General features: G+C 49.8%; 1 protein-coding gene and 1 long non-coding RNA gene across 8 annotated transcripts in view; one reads left to right on the top strand and one right to left on the bottom strand.

Annotated features, from left to right (window-relative positions):
* Pfkfb4 (6-phosphofructo-2-kinase/fructose-2,6-biphosphatase 4) overlaps positions 1-11,794 on the top strand; it is a 37,745-nt gene extending 25,951 nt beyond the window's left edge. For 6 of the 7 annotated variants that reach the window (XM_075964503.1, XM_075964500.1, XM_075964502.1 and 3 more), the window contains exons 10-14: positions 3,958-4,062; positions 7,476-7,605; positions 7,699-7,761; positions 8,646-8,710; positions 9,996-11,794. In XM_075964503.1, coding sequence (XP_075820618.1) covers positions 3,958-4,062; positions 7,476-7,605; positions 7,699-7,761; positions 8,646-8,710; positions 9,996-10,055 — 423 coding nt within the window. In that variant the 3' untranslated portion in view covers positions 10,056-11,794. Of the gene's footprint in view, positions 1-3,957; positions 4,063-7,475; positions 7,606-7,698; positions 7,762-8,645; positions 8,711-9,966 lie in introns of all 7 variants that reach the window. The other variant, XM_075964498.1, reaches the window with a different exon arrangement.
* Positions 1-22,229, bottom strand: part of LOC142845543 (uncharacterized) — a 227,149-nt gene extending 204,920 nt beyond the window's left edge. Inside the window, exons 1-2 of the long non-coding RNA XR_012909951.1 lie at positions 21,975-22,229; positions 17,736-21,167 (exon numbers count right to left, since the gene is read on the bottom strand). This is a non-coding gene — a long non-coding RNA (uncharacterized LOC142845543). The remainder of the gene's footprint in view (positions 1-17,735; positions 21,168-21,974) is intronic.
* Positions 22,230-22,251: the final 22 nt, after the last annotated feature.

Genomic DNA, 22,251 nt, shown 5'->3' with positions numbered 1-22,251 from the left:
TTTAAATTTTATTTATTTAATGTACATTAGGGTTTTGCCTATATGTATGTCTGTATGAGTATGTCAGATCCCCTGGAACTTGAGTTACAGATAGCTGTGTGCTGCCATGTAGGTGCTGGGAATTGAATCTGAGTCCTTTGGAAGAACAGCTAGTGCTCTTAACCTCGGAGCCATCTCTCTTGCGTGTTTTTAAATTTTAAATGTATTTGTGTATTTTTCCTTGGGGGGTCTGTGACATGTGCCACAGCACATGTGGAGGTCAGAGGACAACTTGCTGGAGTCGGTTCTCTCCTGGGGACTGAGCTCCTGTCACTAGATTAGGTGGCAAGTGCCTTTATCTACTGAGTCATCTTGTCAGCCCCGAGCACCTCTTTAAGGCTGCTGTTTCAGCTGAGTGTGGTGATGCACATCTTTAATCCCAGCACTTGGGAGGCCTCAAACTCAGAGATCTGCCTGCCTTCTGCCTCTGCCTCTGCCTTCTGAGTGCTGGGGTTAAAGGCATGTGCTACCACCGCCTGGCTTGTTTTGTTTTTTAATCTTCTGCGCATGAGCTCAGTGTGTGTGTGCACGCGTATGGAGTATATGCATGTTTGTGTGCACATAGGCACCCGAGGCTAGAGGAGGAAGTTGGGTATCCTGCTCCATCACCCTCTGCCTTCTCCCCTTGAGACAGTATTTCACTGAATTAGCTGGCAGCCAGCATGCCCAGTGACCCTCCGGTCTCTGCCCCACAGTACTGGGATTGCAGATGTATGTGACCTTGCCTAGCTTTTATATGGGTGCTGAGGATTCGAACTCAGGCCTCCTTGCATGTGCAGCAAGTGCTCTTACCCACTGACCATCTGCCTGTGCCCGGGTCGGTCTGTTTGAGGGTGTGGTGAGATTTCTGCTGTTTCTCGCTGAGCTTTTGTGTGGGTAGTCTCTATTGCTGTTTGTGTTTTTAAGTTCAGTTTCACTTCCGCTTTTTCTTTCTGGTGTGGAAAGCCTGACTGATTATTGCTTTGTGGCTGGAGCCCTCAGAGTGATGGTTCCCCCTTTGTCACCACAGGCTTCTGGTGACTCTTTTGCTGCTGGCCTCCTTTGCCCAGCCTTAGGCCCATCCATCGTCCTTTGAATCACCTCTGCAGTGGAAGGCTTCAGGTCACTGGGCTCAGTGATCTAGGTCTGTTTGTTCCTCTTGCAGGAAAGTTGATGCACTTAGTCTCCGTCCATCGCAGAAGTGCACATAGGATGGCCTTTCTCCAGACTGACAGGCAGGCAGGAGGCAGCAATGACCTCTCTCTGTCTCTCTCTCTCTCTCTCTCTCTCTCTCTCTCTCTCTCTCTCTCTCTCTCTCTCTCTCTTGTTTTGTTTTCTGAGACAGGGTGTCTCTGTGAAACAATCCTGGCTGTCCTGGAACTCACTCTGTAGACCAGGCTGGCCTCTAACTCACAGAGATCCGCCTGCCTTTGCCTCCCAAGTGCTAGGACTTTTTTGAGACAGGGTCTCTCACTGGACCTGGTGCTCCAAGGCTTCTTCTCCTGCCTCTGCCTGCCCAGTGCTGGGACGACAAATGCGTGTGACCACATTAGCTTTTTACAAACTCAGATTCTCAAGAGTCAGCATGGGCTTTCCTGAGTGAGCCATCTTCCCAGCCTGACCAGGGCTTTGTTTACGGGCCTGCTTCCCTCTACGCCTTCTCACAATGCCCTTTAACATTTACATTGTTACCAACAGGTGCTTCAAGTCAACCTAAAACATTCTTCCTGCCTCAGTAACTAACCACTTCCACATTCTTAGGGACTTATTACAACAGAGCTTCACTTCCTGGTATCAGAACACGTCTCAGTTCTTAGGGCCCCATAGCAATGGCTCACTCTGGTGGATGTACTTCATGAAATGCTTGAGGCTTCACTGCCTCTGGGCCTTAAATACCTTTTCGGTACTTTCCATCACCTGTCTTGTCTACTGGTGGCTGACTGTGTTTTATTTAATTTGTGTGGGTGTGTGGCACCCTCAGAGACCTGAAGAGGACATTGGGTCCTCTGGAGCTTAAGTTACAGGTGACTGTGACCCACCCAACATGGTTTCTGGGAGCTGAACTTGGGCCCTCTGGAAAAGCAGCAAACGTTCTTAACCGTTGAGCAGAATCTGTAGCTCCTTTGTTATGGTTTTAATTGTGTGTATGTATGTGTGTGTGTGTGTGTGTGAGAGAGAGAGAGAGAGAGTGTGTGTGTGCGTTGTGGTTTCAATTGTGTGTGTGAGTGCGTGTGCGTGTGCGTGTGCGTGTGTGTGTGTGTGTGTGCGCAGCAGAGTCAGGGTGCCTGTGCGGGCCTGGGGATGAGATCTCCTAGAACTGGAGTTACAGGCAGTCGTGAGGTGCCTGCAGCGAGTGCTGGAACTGAACCCAGATCCTCTGCAAGAACAGGGTGATCTCTCAACTGCTGAGCCTCCTCTGCCCCAGGTTGTTTTTTTGAGACAGAGTCTTGTGTAGGTTAGGCTGACCTCAGCTTTGACCTTCAGCTCCCTGTCTGCTTGATTCACCTCCTGGTGTTCTCAGCTTGGCTTGTTTTGACTTTTGTAGAAGATCCCGAACGTTTGTGTTCTTTCTCTGTCTTTCTCTCGTTCCCTGTGGCCTGGTCTCTCCCTCAGGGACACAAATGAGTTTTTGTTATTACAGTTCCCACAGCAGTTCCTACTCATACTTAGCACTTCCATAATAGACAAGAATTAAGGACCAGCACGATGCTGGTGGGAGGAGAAGGGCACTCGCTGACAAGCCTGAGAACTGGGTTCTGTTCCTGTGGTGAGAACTGACTGCGGTAAGTTGTCCTCTGACCTCCACAACCATGCCCTGTCATGAGCACATGGGCACACACAACAAACTAACAAACAAATAAATAAATGCAATAAAAATATTTTAAGCCGGTGTAGTGGCACATGACTTTAATCCCAGCACTCAGGAGGCAGAGGCAGGCAGATCTCTCTTGTAGAATATTATTTTAAGGTGTGTTACTTTTGTTTATGTTGCATTTGTTTAACTCTGTGAAGCTGTGATACTTTGTCTAAAACACCTGGTGGTCTAATAAATAAAAAGCTGATTAGCTAATAGCGAGGCAGGAGAATGGACAGGTGGGGCTGGTGGACAGAGAGAACAAATAGGAGAAACCTGGGCAGAGGAGAAGGAACAGGAACAAGGAGAGAAGGATGCCAGGGGCCGGCCACACACCAGCCGTGGTGTGAGAGTTAAAGTGAGATACACAGAAGTAAGAAAAGGAAAAGGCTCAGAGGCAGATGGGATAGTTTAAGAAAAGCAGCAAGAAACAAGCCAAGCTAAGGCCGGGCATTTATAAGTAATCGTAAGTCTTTGTGTTGGGGGGAGCTGGATGACTGGCTTCCCAAAAAGCCAGAAGAATAAAAACCAACAACAGATCTCTGAGTTTGAGGCCAGCCTGGTTTACAGGACAGTCAGGGCTGTATATAGAGAACCTGTCTCAAAGAACAAAAAACAGACAAAAAAAAAAAATTAAAGACTAAGGAAAAGACCCACGTTTGTGCTAAGTCCTGTGTCATTCCCTGGGTCGTTGTATGAGGGCGAGGTAAGGATGATTCTGACAGCTTCCTACAGCTTGGCTACATTTGTGCTAAGTCCTGTATCATTCCCTGGATCTTTGTGTGAGGGCGAGGTAAGGATGATTCTGACAGCTTCCTACAGCTTGGCTACATTTGTGCTAAGTCCTGTATCATTCCCTGGATCGTTGTGTGAGGGCGAGGTAAGGATGATTCTGACAGCTTCCTACAGCTTGGCTACCAGCACACTCAATGTCCCGAGAAGGTCTGCTTTTCCACAGTGTAAGCTTTGTGCTTAGAGTGGCCCCTTGGCCCAGGAAATGCTGGTATCCTCCTTCTGCCCCTCCAACCCCAGGGTGGTCTTTTCAGCCTGGCATGGGTGGTGTGATGGCTGCTGTGTCTTCCTAGGGTGTCTGTGAGGAGATGACCTACGAAGAGATCCAGGGTCACTATCCACTGGAATTTGCCCTGCGGGATCAGGACAAGTACCGCTACCGGTACCCGAAGGGTGAGGTAGGTGGGGCCTGGGGTCTTAGTTGCAGTTCCTGCTGCCGGCCTGGCAGTGCTGTTTGTGGCCAGGGCTCAGAGGCTTGACCTTAGGTCCGGCAGCAGAGGTGTGGGTTTCTTCTCCATCAGTTCCCAGCTCTGCCTCCCAGACCTTTGTTCTTCCTCAGGCGGTGGGAGGCCGATGCTACAGAGAGCAGGGATTAGCCATGCTGGGTGCCTCTCTGTCTTTTCTTCCTTTCTAAGGGTTGTAGAGGGCAAGGGCAGAGGCTGAGCTCAGTGTCCCTGGCTCTGTTAGATTTGGCTTTTCTGGGACTTGTAGATTAGCCATGGTCTCCTGGGATGCCCAGGCCAGCTCCTTTTTCAGGGAACTGTCAGCCTTTCCCAGAGTGCTCTCAGTGGCCAGGCCTCACTCCTAGGTTTTCCACCCTTCTCTCTGCCCTGGACCTTTGGCCTTTCTTTCTTTCTTTTTTTTTTTAAAGATTTATTTATTTATTATGTATACAACATTCTGCCTCAATTTATGCCTGCATACTAGAAGAGTGCGCCAGATCTCAGTACAGATGGTTGTGAGCCACCATATGGTTGCTGGGAATTGAACTCAGGACCTCTGGAAGAGCAGCCAGTGCTCTTAACCTCTGAGCCATCTCTCCAGCCCCCCCCCCTTTGGTCTTTCTTTAGACGCCTTCCCCTGGCACAAGGTGATCTTATCCTTCCCAGGGCTCCACGTGCCAACCCTACCCTGCCTCCAGATCCATGGAGATCTTCTCCAAAGAGATTGGCCAAGGTGACCACACTTGTCACCTTCCCTCAGAGAATCCGTGGTCACTCCAGGCCCCAGGTCAGAAAGTAAGAGTCTCCTGCTTCAGGGAGGTGCCCCCAGGATGGTGACTAAATATGGCCCTGAGACACATGTGTGTCTCATGTAGCTCTGGGTGACATGAATAATTCTCACCTTGTCCTGTGAGGCAGAGTTCAAGTTCAGAGCCATCCCAGATGGGGGAAAGGGAACCAGTGCAGTCAGCTGTCTGCCTTGCAAACACGAGGACCTAAGTTCGATCCCCAGAGTCCAGGTAAAAAACAAAACCAAACTACCCAGTGTAGCATGGATACCTGTAATCCCGGGAACTGAGGAGGTGGAGGCAAGTCGATCCTTGGCACTTGCTAACTAGGAAGCCTTCCCTACTCTGCTCCAGGCCAATGAGAGATCCTGTCTCAAAAAATAAGGTAGACAGTACCTTAAATAATAAATAAAGCTGGGCGATGGTGGCGCACGCCTTTAATCCCAGCACTCGGGAGGCAAAGGCAGGCGGATCTCTGTGAGTTCGAGACCAGCCTGGTCTACAGAGCTAGTTCCAGGACAGGCTCCAAAGCCACAGAGAAACCCTATCTCGAAAAACCAATAAATAAATAAATAAATAAACAAACAAACGACATCCGAGGCTGACCTCAGAGCCTCCACATGCATACATATAATCATTGAACATATATCCTTCCACACACACATAAAAAAGAATAAAAAAGAGAAGCAAAAAAGGATTGTGCCAGAACTGCTGGAGGTCGGCACGGGTCAGGCGTTGGTGCCACTGCCCAGGCACAGTGTGGGCAGACTCTGCTGGGGGTTTATTTTGAAAAATGGATAACTGTAGAGACGGACCTGCCCCTACCCCCATACCTAATTCTTGGGTTAAAATGGAGTTAGGGTTGCCCCGGGAGCCAGCAGAAACACAAGGTCCGCATTACCACAACAGTGGGGGAGGGGACAGGTAAGCAGACAACCACAAGGTTGTTTCTGGGGACTACAGGTTCCTGACAGTTGTCATACTCCAGGAAGTCCATCGCCCTCCTCAAGTGCTGTGGACTAGAGGAAGGGAGGGCCTTTCCGCCAGTCACAGCTTCCCGCTACTGAATCCTGTAGTGAAGGCTGCAGAGGCCCTATGGATGGCATGAGGTAGCTGTGTAAATTGAGGACTACTCCAAGGTATGGTTAGAAGGAAAGTTCTTATCGTAACTATGAGGGAGAGAACAGCCAGAGGCATCTGGAAGAGTCCAGAGCAGGGAGAAAGTTGTAGACTTAACATGTCCAGCAGACTAGACCTGGCCACGAGAGGAGAATGAGTGAAGGAGGGACAGAGACAAGACCAAGAGAGACAGGCAAGAGAGGGGAACCAAGAGAGCACATTCCCAAAATAGTGGGGTTACAGGGAATGAGAAACTGGGGGAGGGAAGCCTAGGAACTGGAGAAGTTTAGGGTAGGGGATGGGTAAGAAGAGCCATAGGGACTTTTGATACCGAGGAAGCCTGGAGGCCAGCATTGCTTCAGTATACTAATAGGCACCACAGACAGCCATTTATCCTGAGTTTCTTTGGGACCTGATAGTAGCCTTTTGGGATATGTCTGAGGCCTAGCTCTCTTGGTCCTACCAGGACTCAGCCCCAGAAGGAGAAGGTGGCTCCCTTCCCAGATTGTCCCCAGCGCCTGTCCAGGTTAGGCATCTCACTAAAGCAGCCCTCCAAGGGAAGCCGCTCACTCCATCCCCTCAGGACCTGGCTGGAGGGAGCTTAAACACAACCTCTAGCAGAGTGAGCAGCTCCAGGGGGCGGCAGGTGGCTCATTGCCTAGCACACCTGTCTTAGTAGGGTTTCTATTTCTGGGATGAAACCCAATGGCCAAAAGAAAGTCAAGGAGGAAAGGCTTTATTGGCTTACACCTCACATTAAAGTTCTTCACTGAAGGAAGTCAGGACAGAACTCAAACAGGGCAGGAACCTGGAGGCAGGAGCTGATGCAGAGGCTTGTGTGTGTGTGTGGGGGGGTGTTGCTACTGGCTTGCTTCCCATGGATTGCTCAGCCTGCTTGGGTACAGAACCCAGGCCCGCCAGCCTAGCACCACCCTCAATGTGCTGTGCCCTCTCCCATCAACCACTAGTTAAGAAAATGTCCTACAGCAGGATTTTCTCTATTGCGGTAACCTCCTGTCTTAGAGTTTCTCTTGCTGTGAAGAGAAACCATGACCACAACAACCCTCACAAAGAACAACATTTACCTGGGACTGGCTTAGTTCATCATGGTGGGAAGCATGGCAGCTCGCAGGTAGAGAGGTGGCTGAGAGTCTACATCTGGATCCACAGGCAGCTGGAAGAGAGGGTGACATTGGGCCTGACTTGAGCATTTGAAACCTCACAGCTCACTCCCAGTGACACACTTCCTCCTACAAGGTCACACCTACTCCAGCAATCCACAACTCCTTATAGTGCCAGTCCCTATGAGCCTGGGGGGGCCATTTTCGTTCGAACCACCTCACCTCCTTTCAGACAACTCTAGTTTATATGTGAAGTCAACGTAAGTCTAGTCAGAACAACTCCTGACTCCGTTCCTACCCCTGGAGCCGGGCCTGAAGGACATCTCTGCTGCCTTTGCAGTCCTATGAAGACCTGGTGCAGCGACTGGAGCCTGTCATCATGGAACTGGAGAGACAGGAGAACGTGCTGGTCATCTGTCACCAGGCTGTGATGCGTTGCCTCCTGGCCTACTTCCTTGACAAGGCAGCTGGTGAGGGGCCTTGGCCGGGCTGGTGGGCTGTGGGCATGACATGGGGACATCGGGCATGTGTGGCATGTGAGCCCTGTCCTTCTTTGTCCACAGAAGAGCTGCCCTACCTCAAGTGCCCCTTGCACACAGTCCTGAAGCTCACACCCGTGGCCTACGGTAAGGGGGCGTCCCGTGTTGACCCTGACTGTCTGTAGGGTCTAGGATGGTCCACAGATCTCTGCTTTCCCTTGGGCCTCATTCATGCCAACTCTCCTCCACACACTGCCTTTCCCCATTCCCTTTCTCCATTTTCTTCTTTCATTGCTCTGAGGCAGGTTTTTGCTCAGAAACTTCCTGTCTCAGTTCCTTCCTGCCCCACCCCCACCAGTGCTGGAATTCTTTCTAATCACGCACCTAATTTGCTTTTTAGTTTATAAAAAACTTTGTGTATTCAATTATGGTAGCTTGTGCTTGTAATCAGGAGGAAGATTGCCAAGAGTTTGAGGCTAGCCTTGGCTACATAGTGAGTTCAAGGCCAGCCTGAGTTACAAAATGAGACCCTGTCTCAAACAAACATAAGTTCCTGTGACCATAGGAAGCCTCCTTAGTGATCTTTGATCTTTCTTTAGCCTTAGAATGTTCTGGATGCAGGACATTTGTGTCTCCCCCGCCTCTTACTACACTGGCAGATGCTCAGGCCATAGTCCACTCTCCTGAGTCACGCTTGTGGAGAATGAAGCTTCAGGGGAGCTGGGATTACTCCCCCTCCTGGACTTACTGCACTGTCTGTGGCAGGATGGAGGGTGTTGCTGCCCCAGCCACCCCCAGTCGCTGTGTAGGCAGCTTGGGCCCCCGTGTGGCACACATGGGCAGGCACACATGCATCCGCAGGAGTCTGGCAAGTCCTCCTTGCCTCCTGGTGGGCCCTGGAGCTGTCTGGGGAAGGATGGACAGGGTAAAGCTGAGCTCTGTACGCTCTGGCCTCCTCCTTGGCGTAGCTTTTGCCACTGTGGCTCTGCTGCCCTCTGTGTGGAAACGACACTGGCCTCTTCCTTCGGCAGGTTGTAAAGTGGAGTCCATATTCCTGAACGTGGCAGCTGTGAACACACACCGAGACAGGCCTCAGGTAGCGCTGGGCTCACTGCTGGGGTAGTGGACGTGTTCCCTGGGGGTGTCCTGACTCTCTATCTTCAGGCTTCCCACTTGGGTATCTCTTCCTAGGCTGTTTTCTCTTGTCTCCTGTGGCTAGGTAGTGCTGTGGCCTGGGTAGTTAGGTGCTTCCCAAGGTCAGCCCTGGGGAGGGCCTGGAACTGGGTATGTTTGGCTCCCAGTTCTTAAGGCCCCACAAACTCAACAGCTCTGCCCAGATCTGGACCAGATGCTGGTTCAGGGTGAGGGAGAGGCTAGATGCCCACCCACGGCAGGTGGGGATTCTGGCCTCCCTTACCAGTCCAGGCATCATGAGAGCCTTTGTAACTGGGCACCTTTGAACTTTAAAAGTATTATGGGCCTGGCATTGTGGCTAAGATGGTAGAATGCTTGCCTGTCACACACAGAGCCTTGAATTTGATCCCCAACAGTGCACAGTGACAGATGCCTAGAATCCCAGCTTACAGAGGCAGGAGAATCAGAAGTTTAAGGTCATTCTCAGTTATATAGTGAGTTTGAGGGCAACATGGGCTCAAACTCTCTCAAAAGACAAAACAATAACAAACCAACCCTACCTCAAAGTAGGAATCTACCTGGGGCTGGTCTGTGAGCTCAGCATAGGCCAAGAGGAGCGTGTCTCTGTCCCTGAAGGGATGGCTATGGTATGCTGCACAGGGCTACCACTCCTGACCTAGTCCTGAGCTTCTGGAATCAAAGGAAGCCATTGAGGGCTCACAGAACAGCCTCGTGGAGCTTAGGGAAGTCTCAAGACTCCATTCTTCAGGCCGGAGATACCCAAGGCTTAGCAGGCCAAGGATGGACTGGACCTTATGACTTATGGAGGTCATTCACAGTGAGAGCTTCAGGGGCTTCAGGGGGTCCCGCGACTCAGTCCTGAGGAGCTAAGCCATGCTACAGACTAGATGTCCATAGGCTGCTAGAGCCGGGAAAGAGGCACACCCAGGCAGGGACTGAGCCTCGTCAGCTACCAGTCCTCAGGTAGGAGGTAGAGTAGCCTTGCTTGGGGCAGCACCTGACCTGCTTGCAGTGGGGCCTGGAGTAGTTAGCAGCCTCACCCCACCCTTGTCCTGTCATCTGAGAACCAAGCACGTGGTACTTCAGACTTCCGGCAGATAGGGTCTTTCAGCTGGGGCTCCTGAGGTGAGATGGGTATCTGTCTGGCCACAGTGATCAGGACAGCAGGGGTGAGGTGTCCCCTCTCTTCCTGAGCAGGGTGGACATTCTTTGTCTTTGTTATGCAGAATGTAGACATCTCCAGGCCTTCAGAGGAAGCCCTTGTCACAGTCCCTGCTCACCAGTGACCACGTCTCATCCAAAAGCCCTGGCAGGCCCTGACTTCTGCAGAGGGGTCACCCCAGGGGTCACTCCAGGCCTACTTGGTGTTTGCTGTACTGACGATGTCACCAAGCAGGAGCACTCCTGAAGCCATGGGTGCCTAGCAACACTCAGAACTCTCAGCCTAGCCCACTGCCTCATTGCTGACAACCAGCAGCAGGGCTAGGGACGGCTGCTGAGCTGCTGCTGAGTTCTCTGGGCCTTGTGCCCCTCTGCTGGCTCCTCTGCAACAGCTCTCAAGCAGCCTGCCCACTGCCTCATGAAGTATGCAACCTTAAATGTGACATGAGACAGAAGTCTCACTAGAACACCCCCACTGCAGCCCAGCTGCCTGAAATGGGCCAGGTGACCACGGCAGAGCTCTGCTGCCCTCTCTGTAGCCACCCTCGAGGCCAGAGGCCAGAGGCCAGAGGCCAGAGGCCAGACCTTTGCGGGACCTTCGTGTATGCTATTCCCCGCCTGGAACAGAGTGGCGCTGAAGAACCGTCACCGTATTTGTAGGTGCTCATGGGGACAGCATGTTGTTTCTGGCGTTTGACACTGGACAAGTGTGGAAGGCAGCGTTTGTGGTGCCTTCCTATGTCTACCAAGTTGTGCACTGGAACGTGGGGCAGCTACAGCTCAGGCTGCCTTGTCTTCAGTTCTCCCCCGGGGGGCGTGCACTGGCCGGGCACCAAAGTGCTCATGGAGCTGGTCTCCCCTGCCTGGCACAGGCCAGACCACTGGTGACTGGGACATACCTTTGTCATAAATGGCTCAGACCTGGTAGTCCTGTCAGACTGTCTTCTACCTGTAAGACTGAGGAGGGAGAGACAAAATCGGAGGTAGGCGGTCCCAGCCGCGGGAGGAGCCTCCAGACCCACTCCAGCTTTGATGCACAGACAACTTAAGCCTAGCGAAACAGCCTTATGAAGCCTGGTGCCTCTCGTGCCCTGAGTTCTCATGGGTCCAGGCAGCAAGGTCAGGTTCCATGTTTCAGCTGACCAGCAGAATGACAAGCAGGCTTTGAAGCAGGCTGGAAGCCTGCCTATAGCAGTAATCAGTGCTCTGATATCCACACAGCAGCCATGGGGAAGCCAGGCCCTGCATCCAAGAGCATTTCCAGGCCTGAATCTGACAGAGCAGCCCACTTGCCTCGGAGAAGTCAGTGCCATTATCCCCAGCCAGTGTCTCTCAGCTGCTGTGCTGGGACTGGGGCATGACTCTCCTGGACTCATCAGACCTCCAAGCCCTAGCTTGGAGCTAGAAGACCATACCACTGCCTTTGGGATGTGGGGCTGCACCCTTTGCTCCCGTCTCAGAATCTGAGTGCTCTTGTCATGTTAGCCAGAGCAGACCCTGTGGTCAGCAGCTGTGAACACATAGCTGGATGCCATTGAGGTGAAGACCACCAAAGCCTTTTTCCTCTGTGCCCAGGAAGATGGGAATTGTTGGATGCAGAGGTAAGAGCCTCGGGTTGGGGCAGAAGGATGCCAGTGGAGCAGGGCGTGTGCTGCAATACTCCCTCATGCAGCAGGAAGTGGCCTCTGTGCAGTAGGTAGGCTGGCCACCGGCTCTTAGCTGAGATGATTCATGGGCAGAATCACCGACATTGTTCTGCTTTTCCGAGAACATATGGTTTTGGATTTCAGTTGTACATTGCACTATGTCCAGCGTTCTTTGCAATAAATACTTTTTAAAAAACGTCTCGAAAAACCAAAAAAAAAAAAAAACAACGTAATTCGATGTGGGATTTTGTAGCGTTTTCTTTCTTTGTGTGTGTGTGTGTGTATGTGTGTATGTTTATGTGTGGTGCTCTTTCCCAGCTCTGTCGTCACTTAGTGCAGGCTTTCTCACAGGTGTGTGTGGTGGTTTGAAAATGACCCCCAAAGGGAATGACACTATTAGGAGGTGTGGCCTTGTTGGAGGGACTGTGTCACTGTGGAGACTTTGAAGTCTCACATGTGCTCAAGGCACCACCCAGTATCTCCAACCACTTCCTGTTGCCTGCAAGTCTCAGCTCCGTCTCCAACACCATGTCTACCAACACGCCATCTTGTCAATAATGGTCTAAACCTCTGCAAATGTAAGCCACCCAAATGTTTTCCTTTATATGAGTTGCTGTGGCCATGGTGTCTTTTCACAGCAACAGAAACCCTAAGACATTGTGTGTGTGTGTTGGAGTCCTTCAGTCAGCTTCTGCCCAGATGTTCCCCCTTGAAAACTACCAGGTGTGGTGGTACATATCTGTAATCTCTGCCCACTGGAGGCAGAGGCAGGAGAATCTGTTTTAGGATTCTGTTGCTGTGAAGAGACAGCATGACCATGACAACTCTTTTTTGTTTGTTTGTTTTTAAATATTTATTTATTTATTATGTATACAATATTCTGTCTGCGTGTATGCCTTCAGGTCAGAAGAGGGCAGGTCAGAAGAGGGCATCCAGACCTCATTACAGATGGTTGTCAGCCACCATGTGGTTGCCGAGAATTGAACTCAGGACCTTTGGAAGAGCAGGCAATGCTCTTAACATGCTCTTAACCACTGAGCCATCTCTCTGGCCCTGTTTGTTAGTTTTCTTTTTTTAATATTTATTTATTTTTTATGTACCCAATATCTGTCTGTGTATATGTCTGCAGGCCAGAAGAGGGCACCAGACCTCATTACAGATGGTTGTGAGCCACCATGTAGTTGCTGGGAATTGAACTCAGGACCTTTGGAAGAGCAGGCAATGCTCTTAACCTCTGAGCCATCTTTCCAGCCCCTGTTTGTTTGTTTTTGAGACAGGGTTTCTCTGTAGCTTTGGAGCCTGTCCTGGAACTAGCTCTTGTAGACCAGGCTGGCCTCAAACTCACAGAGATCTGCCTATCTCTGCCTCCCGAGTGCTGGGATTAAATAAAGGTATGTGCCACCACCGCCTGGCTCCATGACAACTCTTATAAAAGAAAGCATTTCATTGGGGCTGGCTTACAGTTTCAGAGGTTAGCTCATTATCATGGTGGAAGCATGGGGGCATGCAGGAAGAGTTGATGCTAAAGAAGTTGTTGTGAACTCTACATCTAGACCCTCAGCAGCATCAGGAAGAGAGAGAGTCACTGGCCTGGTTTGGGCTTTTGAAGCCTCAAAGCCCACCTCCCAGTGACACACTTCCTCCTAATTAGATCACACCTCCTTATCCTTCTCAAACAGTGCCATTCCCTGACAACCAGGCATTCAAATATAAGGGGCTATGGGAGCCATTCTTATTCAAACCACCATAATCTATCAATAGATTCTTTCTTTTTTAATTTTTAAAATTTAATTATTTTATGTGTATGTATGTGTGCATGGGTGCTTGCCTACCTGTATGTCTATTCACCATGTGCATGTCTGGTCCCCACAGAGACCAGAAGAGGGCATTGAGTCCTCTTGAACTAGAGTTACAGGCAGTTGTGAGCTGCCATGTGGGCATTGGGAATTGAACCCAGGTCCTCTGGAAGACAAGTAACTGCTCTTAACCACTGAGCCATCTCTGTAACCCAGGGTGGTGTCTCTCTCTCTCTCTCTCTCTCTCTCTCTCTCTCTCTCTCTCTCTCTCTCTCTCTCTCTCTCTCTCTCTCTCTCTCTCTCGAGATAGGGTTTTACTGTGTAGCCCTGGCTGTCCTGGAACTTGCTTTGTAGAACAGGCTGCTCTTGAACTCAGAGATCTACCTGCCTCTACCTCCCAAGTGCTGGGGTTAAAGGTGTGCACCACTGCCCAGCTATAACACAGGGTCTTAACCAAGCACAGTGTAGAGTGCTTAGGGCTCTTCCTGGGACTTCATTGTTTTCCTTTATTTACATTCATGCTCAAATTTCATTCGCACTAAATTGCTGCCGCCTTCTCCCCAGCTCCCACACCCAGGCATCCCCGTGAACACAGAAGATGGCCACTCCTTGGCTCTCATGGTCCTTCTCACATGCCGTCCTATACAGTGTCGGTCAGTCTTGGCACTGCCTTCTAAATATATGCAAAATAAAGTGCGTGCCTGACATGAGGCCTCAGGTGGACACCCAGCACCACAAATAAGCCAACCCTGATGCAGTGAAGCCTTGTCCACATTGTGGCCATCCTCGCCTGGATCGGTGCATCAGGTTCCACAGGGGAACTGTGGCTAGAGGTCTTATCATTTTCAAAGAATTACTGAGGGGCTGGAGAGATGGCTCAGTGGTTAAGAGCACAGAGTATTCTTGCAGAAGACCCGAGTTCAATACCCAGCACACAAGATATTTCCGAACTGCCTGTAAATCCAGCTCACCCGTGCATGGTTAGAGATAAGGTAATTTTTGAGAGGTTCATTTATTTCTACGTGTATGTGGGTGTGCCTTCATGTGTAGCCGTGTGGACTGTGTGCATGCACGGTGCCTTTGAAGGCTTGAGGCCACAGATCCCCTGACATGGAGTCACAGGTGTTTGGAGCCGCCTGATGTGAGGCTGGGAAGCGATCCATGCTCTCACTGAAGGTAGACTCTTCCCGAGGACTGGAGCATGTTTTCGCTCTGTGCCTTGATTCTGTGGCTAAGAATCTGACCTTGTTCATTCTCTAAGCTGTGCGTCCTCCAAAATGCGACCACCTGACATCACATCTGGACCTCTTAAACACTTTGCGTCTAAAGTCTTCCTGTGTTCCTCACTGGCCTGGCCTCCCAAGGTCTGATGTCCTTTCTAGCACAAGATTGTGCTTTTGCCCTCTGTTTAACCCAAATCCTCTCTTTGATACCCTGAAGATGGATTTGGGGCATGGGGGGGGGTCCCTGAACTTCTTTCTTTCTTTGTCCCTAATCCCAACATGGCCACACAGAGCAATTCTGCTCTGGCTTTTGAGATCACTTGTCTGTGGTGTTAACATCATCTGGGTAACTCAGTCCTTACTCGGACCCCAGAGGTTAAAGACTTAGCACCCCAAGACTGTCCCCAGTTCAGGTTTCAAGGGCAAAGTCACTCATACTCAAGAGTGGCTGGCTATGAATCTTGGGTACCCACAACCGCCTCCAGTGGTTCTATGATTAGCGTGATCACAGGACTCAGGAACTTAGCATTTACTGCCTTATTGTAAAGAGTATAAAGGGTGAGATTTAGGAGGAGTGGAGTGTTTTAGATTCCATCTTTCCTTCCCCCTCTCCCTCTTTTCTCCCCCTCCCCTCCTTCTCTCTCCCTCCCTTCCCTGCAGTACTGGCAGGAAGAAAGCTATTCTAAGTGACCCTTGTGTCCCTCCTATCTGGCTATCAAAATACTGGAACAATGGACCTCAAAGAACTGCAGTTTGCCAAGAATCTCAGGGTTGAGTGAAGTCTGGTCCTGGCCAGAGGAGGGGTTTCTCACAGTTCTTTCTGACAATTTGCCATAGAACCTTGCCAGACAGACTTGGGCAGGGACAACAGCTTGGGCTGGACTCCACTCCTTTTGCCCTCTCTTTAACCGAAACCTCTCTTTAGTACCCTGAAAATGGATTTGGGGGTGTGTAGTAATATGGACGGCGGCTGGGCTGCGTCCCCAATACCCCAGCCGCCCGGCTCCGGCTAGCTTATGGCCCGAAATAATTAGACAGACACTGTATTCTTTTAAACACTGCTCTGGCCCATTTCTAATCAACTGTGTAGCGCCCCTAGGTGCGCTTACCGGGAAGATTCTAGTCTAAGTCCATCCTGGGTCGGAGCTGGGGCATGGTGTGCGTCTTCCCTGGAGCAGGTAGCATGGCGTCTCTCTGAAGGCGTCTGCTCCGGAGAGAAGAGCTGTCGAGTCTGACCTCACTTCCTCTTCCTCCCAGCCTTCCCTTCTGTTTACTCCACCCACCTAAGGGTGGGCCTATCAAATGGGCCTAGCAGTTTCTTTATTGCTTAAACAATGAAATCAACAGATTGATATATGACACTCCCACATCACTTCCCCTTTTTCTGTTTAAACAAAAAAAGGAAGGCTTTAACCTTAACATAGCAAAATTACATATAACAAAACAGTTATCAAGTAAAAGTTACATCAGAAACATTTATACATATAACAAAATTGACCTTAAATCTCTATAAATAAAGCAAAATCTATACTAATGCAAATTATTCATACCTATATCATATCCCCCTTTAAATGTAAAAGAACATTTATAAACTATATTTGGGAACATGGGCGCAGTTTTTTCTCTCCAAACTGCTTCCTGCTGAATGGGGGCGTCGTTAATGATTTTAGGGTGTAACCTGTGTGTCAGGTTTATCTCAGTTGGCAGTTGAGCAAGGCAATTTTCTGAAGATGTTCACAGCAACCCTTCAGGAGGACGTGGTCCATCATACCAAATTGGAATAGAAGAAATCCATAGAGTCTCATCCTCTGTGAAAACAAAAGAAGAATCTCTTTTCCAAAGTATCATATCCTTAGATCCAAATTCTGAAATCATACCCTCATGATATCCGTTCTGGTTCCACTTGGCAGCCCATATAATGAAATGTCTCTCTGTACTTAGCTCCTTCACAGTCAAAAATTTTAAGGAAAACACAATGTACATAATCCAGACTCTTTGTGAAATTTTCATTTTTACGCGGCTTAGTTTTACTCTATCACTTTACTTTATTCTGTCTCTTTAAAGACTTTACTTTTACTTTTTTTTTTTTAACCATTAACTTTATTCTCTATATTCTTTTTCTTCTCTCTCCCAAGCCAACGTACATTCATCCAACAGTGTGACTCGTTTAGCGGTCTGAATCTGTCCTATTGTGAATCTGCAATTTTTTACTATTCAGGAGCACTTTTGATTTGTGCCTTTAAATCACTAGGCGCTTAAGAATCTAAGATGTGACATTCCTAGGTTAACTTTTGCTTTTTGAGCATATATCTTTGACCTGTAGACCAGGCTGTCTTTGAACTCTCAGAGATCCGCCTGTCTCTGCCTCCCAGGCATTGGGATTAAAGGTGTTTGCTACTACACCTTGAACTCACAGAGATCTGTTCGTCTCTGCCTTCTAGGCACTGGGATTAAAGGCGTGTGCTACCACACCTTGAAGTCACAGAGGTCTATCTCCCTCTGCCTCCCAAGTGTTGGGATTAAAGGTGTGTACTAAGACACACAACAACTCTCTTCCTTTTTTTGTTTTTTGCTTTAAGAACTTCAACTTTCAGCTTGCATATATTTTTAACACGCTTTAAACCATTCAGAAATTTTCTCTGTCTTTGAATCTCTCTTTACTGTATCTCTCTCTGTTTCTGACCACAAGAGCCTTTAATTTGCCAAGCAATATCAGTAGGACTAAAGGCGTGGCTTTGCCAGCTAGATCCAGTCCATTCCTTAGCTTTCCAGCCTCATGGCGGAAATACAGGCTGCAGCCATGTTTATAGCATTTCAAGGTCCCTGCCAGCCAGCGAGCTACAACAGACAACTTTCAAGTCCTCTCTCGGTAGCCGGCCCTCCTGCCTCAAACAGTCAGAGTTTGCCCTGGCAGGATGGCCCAGAAAGCCGGCATTTTTAAACAACACAGGTTTGTTCCTGCTGCTGAGTCAGGAAAATTTCAAAATGGAGGACGTACCATTTTGTGCTAGCTCTGGGGCCACCAGGTAGGAGCGGCACTCAGCACTTTAATTCTGAGACTGAGCGTGCAGCACAGAAATTCTTTTCATCCAAGTTACATCCAAATCTGACGCGCAGAGCACTACGCAGTCTGAGAACACGTCTCTGTATGGCGGCAGGAATCCGCCATGCTCTTCCGCCTGCCTAAGCCTGATTCGGCCATCTGCCCAGGTGCAGGCGGGGAGCTCTGAGTCATCGTCAAGGTCTCAGAGCACTCTCCTTCCGATCCCAAGCGGGAACACAAACATAAAGCCAGAGTTTGCACTGGCAGCACAGCCCCAGGAAGCCACACTTTAAAATAACGCAGCTTTTTTTCTGCTGCTGTTGCTGAATCAGGAAATCTCTCTACAGCACGCCACCAACAAACAGCAAAAATCTGTGTTAAATGCTCTCTCCCTTATTTTTAAGCCTTCTCAGGTTTTTTAAGTAGGTTTAGTTAGCCACACGTCTGGGCGTCATTTGTAGTAATATGGACGGCGGCTGGGCTGCGTCCCCAATACCCCAGCCGCCCGGCTCCGGCTAGCTTATGGCCCGAAATAATTAGACAGACACTGTATTCTTTTAAACACTGCTCTGGCCCATTTCTAATCAACTGTGTAGCGCCCCTAGGTGCGCTTACCGGGAAGATTCTAGTCTAAGTCCATCCTGGGTCGGAGCTGGGGCATGGTGTGCGTCTTCCCTGGAGCAGGTAGCATGGCGTCTCTCTGAAGGCGTCTGCTCCGGAGAGAAGAGCTGTCGAGTCTGACCTCACTTCCTCTTCCTCCCAGCCTTCCCTTCTGTTTACTCCACCCACCTAAGGGTGGGCCTATCAAATGGGCCTAGCAGTTTCTTTATTGCTTAAACAATGAAATCAACAGATTGATATATGACACTCCCACATCAGGGGTGGTGGTCCCTGGCCTTCTTTATTTGTTCCTATTCCCAGCATGGCCACATAGAGTAAATCTGTTCTGACTTTAATGATTACTTTTAACCTAAAACCCTAAAAATTGGTCACATGATCTTTCTAATAAACCACACCAAACAAAAAGACCCCCCCCCAAAAAAACCAACTTATTTGTGCGTATTTGGGGGAGGGGTTAGAGGACAGCGTAGCAGTTCCCAGGCCTCTCACAGCTTTGCCACTAAGCAATATCCCAGTCTGCGAGGGAAGTGTTAAGAAGGCAGTAGATCATGAAGCATTTTATCTTAGAGCAGGTGACTGTAGTCTGTCAGGAACACAAAGCTCTTTCTACAGACTTTTAGCTGCCTAGATTTTGTTTGTTTGTTTGTTTTTTTTTTTTTTAATATTTATTATTTATTATGTATACAATATTCTGTCTGTATGTCTGCAGGCCGGAAGAGGGCAGCAAACCCCATTACAGATGGTTGTGAGCCACCATGTGGTTGCTGGGAATTGAACTCAGGACCTTTGGAAGAGCAGGCAATGCTCTTAACCACTGAGCCATCTCTCCAGCCCCTGTTTGTTTTGTTTCTCTGTGTAGCTTTGGAGCCTGTCCTGGAACTTGCTTTGTAGACCAGGCTGGCCTTGAACTCACAGAGACCCACCTGCCTCTGCCTCCTGAGTGCTGGAGTTAAAGGTGTATGCCACCACCGCCCAGCTGACCTCCTAGATTTAAATAAAAGGTGTGTGTGGGGGGGTGAGAAGGTAACTAGAAGACCTTTAATTTGTGTGAAGGAAAAGGCAAGCTGGGAATCTCTGCAGCTGCAGGAGGGAAATGGAGGAGGAGGAGAAAAGGCTATGCTCTTTGAGTCAAGAAAGCAGGCACGTGAGTAAGAGCAGTGTTGGAGCAGCTGCTGGGGGGGGGGGTCCCCAAAGAAAAAGGGTAAGAGTATGAGATGTCTGGGTGAGCAGGTTTGGGATGTTAGCGGGAATCTGAAAGGGGGACATAGAGGAAGGAGAAATTTCTGAGAAGCCAGAAAATGGACTTCACAGAGCGTGCCTGTAAAGAACAGTGTCCAGGAAGGACCTTTGGGGTACAGAAGGACCTCACTGAAGGAACAGTTATTCCTTCCATCCTCAACATCTTTTTTTTTTTTTTTTTACATTTGTGGGTCGCAGGGGCAATGGTGTCAGGCATTCAAGTGGACCACTTGTAGGTAGGAGTTGGTTCTTGACTCCATCATTGGCCCTGGGCTCTGAGCAGGTGGTAAGGCTTGGCTCGGCTGCAGGTGTCTTTTCCCAGGTCTTCACTGAGCCTTTGAATATGGCTTCAGGTGTACCATGTTTCTCTCCGTCTTCTGGCAGATCCCATGAGGTTGCGGCACAGGATTTTCTCCAGGGAGGCCTGGGCAAAGGAACTTCTTGCTGTTTTCATAGAAGGGTATTATTGGCAGGGCTATTGCTGAGGGGGTTACGCTGCTGATTAATGGCTGGGTCTTCAGAGTCTGAGGAGGAGCAAGTGGGATATTTCCTCCTTCATCAAGATTATCTGAGACACAGGAGGTGGGGGCCAAAGATGAACGAAACAGGATCTCGTCTTGACCCCCAAGCCTGTGGATTTCTGCCTGGCTATTTCCCTTCCCTTCTCCACACTGCCAGGGCTGGGGTGCAGCTCACTGGCTGCTCCAGCTGGGCCTGCAGCAAAAGCCCTTGCTCTAGGTGCCATGGATGCGAGGAAGGAGTGTTTGACTCACCATCATTCAAAATGGATGAAAAGGGCCAAGTGCTGGGTGAGAACAAGGCCCCTCGGGCTAGTGGACTATCACCACACCCAGCTTCCCCATCCTGTCAGAGCTGAGCACCACCAGGTGTTGTTCTGACTTGCTAGGTCCGTGCACAGTTTGCAGCTACAAACTGTACATTTTTTCTCACGATTATGTGTATGAGTGTTTGCCTCCACATACGTACGTGTACCACGTATGTGCCTAGTGACCACAGAGGTCAGACAAGGGCATGGGATCCCTTGGCAATGGAGCTACAGATGGTTGTGAGCCACCATGTGGATGCTGGGGGTTAACCACAAGAGCAACTAGTGCCTTTAACTGCTGAGCCACCTCCAGCCCTGGACCAGTTATCCTAACTGCGGTGGTGATGCCATCCAGGCATGCGGGAATCCAGGCATGCGGGAATCTAGGCATGCAGGAATCCAGGCATGCAGGAATGGGTTCATTTTTTTTTCACCAGTTTACGAATTAAAAGGCAGGAAAAGTGGGTTAGTCAAGAAAAGTCCAAGTTTATCCAAAGAGGACAAATTTGTTATATCTTAAAAGCAAAACCTGGCTGAGTGTGGTGGCACACACCTTTGATTCTAGCACTGAGGAGGCAGAAGCAGGCGGATCTCTGCGAGGTCTACATAGTGAGACCTTTATCAAAAACAAACAAAACCCCTTCTGCTTCTGAAGAATGGGGATGAAGAGAATGAAAAACCACCATTCCCTTTGAGTTAAACCAGCATGGAGGGCAGAGCTTTAGAGGAAGCCCATGTGTTAGCAACAGCATACATACGTTCTGACAAGCTTCAGAAAGGACAAAACGAGGCAGGCTCAGCAGAACCTCATGGCGGCTTGTAGGAACCCAGTGGCCAGGAATTCTGGGAAGGAAAGGTATAGTATTTCATTAAAGGGACATTTAGTCTACCCATCCTTTAGCACAGCTTAAGGTGAGCCTGTCTTCCTAGGGGTGGCCCTGCCTCACTGCCAGGGTAATCCTGTGGCCTGGCCAACCGGAGTAACTCTTTTACATGTCTCATAGATGTCAGCGTCTTGACCGGAAGGAACTAGTTTTGCCTTATGGGTTTGTGTTGCTTCCTTTTCTGGCTCCCTCTAATCCTATAGGCAGGCAGGATGGCTGGGGGAGGCCCCCCTCTCCTTAGGGCTTGATCGTTGCACAGTGCCAAGTACATACTGTCTCAAGTGGTCCACTGCAGACGGTTCGTGGGTTCAGCCTTGAGGAGGAAATACTAGCTGTTCCAGGTGCTGGGCAGTACAAGAACACCATACCTCCCTTTCCAGGCCGCACTAGGAACTTTGCCCCACACTGAGGGGAAAAGGCAGCCTGTCAGAACTTTGTCAGGAGGTGGCCTGTATGTGCCCTGAGAGCTGTTAGCTCTTACCCTCAGGATTGGCCCCCTGGGCAAGAGTGAGCAGCTTCCTGGGCGGGGGTTAGAGGGGGATGAGGAGAGTGGGGGGGTTATATGGATGTGTCTGTCATCTCAGGGATGTCGTCAGACTGAGGTTCTGGAAATCTTCTAGAAGGAACTTGAATCTGTTGAGTTCTGTTCCCCCCACCCCCGCATCACTCCTCATGGTCCTCAGGTGAATCGTGAATCTGTGTGAGGCTTCAGCCAGCGAGAAAATCGCAGATTCCCTAAATGCAAAGTTGGGACGAGTATACATACAGCTGTACATAGCTGGCGCTCAAGTGTTGGGATAACGTTGCCACGGAGATCCTGTCCCAGCCCCTTAAGTCAGCTGCAAGAGGGGGGGTCTCCCCACAAAAGTATCCCGTGAGCAGAAAGCAACTTGGGTGTACCAATCCTGGGAAAAACCTGACTCCAGATTTCGCCGACGAGGGGCGGGAGAGCAGCAGCCAGACTGGGAGGGGTGGCCGCTTCCCTTCCCTCCCACCTCCTCCTCTTTCCTCCCACCTCCTCCTCCTCCTTCTGGGGCGGGGGT

This window comes from Microtus pennsylvanicus, chromosome 3 (genome assembly GCF_037038515.1).
Source record: "Microtus pennsylvanicus isolate mMicPen1 chromosome 3, mMicPen1.hap1, whole genome shotgun sequence".
NCBI classification, from domain to species: Eukaryota; Metazoa; Chordata; class Mammalia; order Rodentia; family Cricetidae; genus Microtus; species Microtus pennsylvanicus.
Note: the sequence above shows the minus strand (reverse complement) of the source record. Positions and strands in the feature narration are given on the sequence as shown.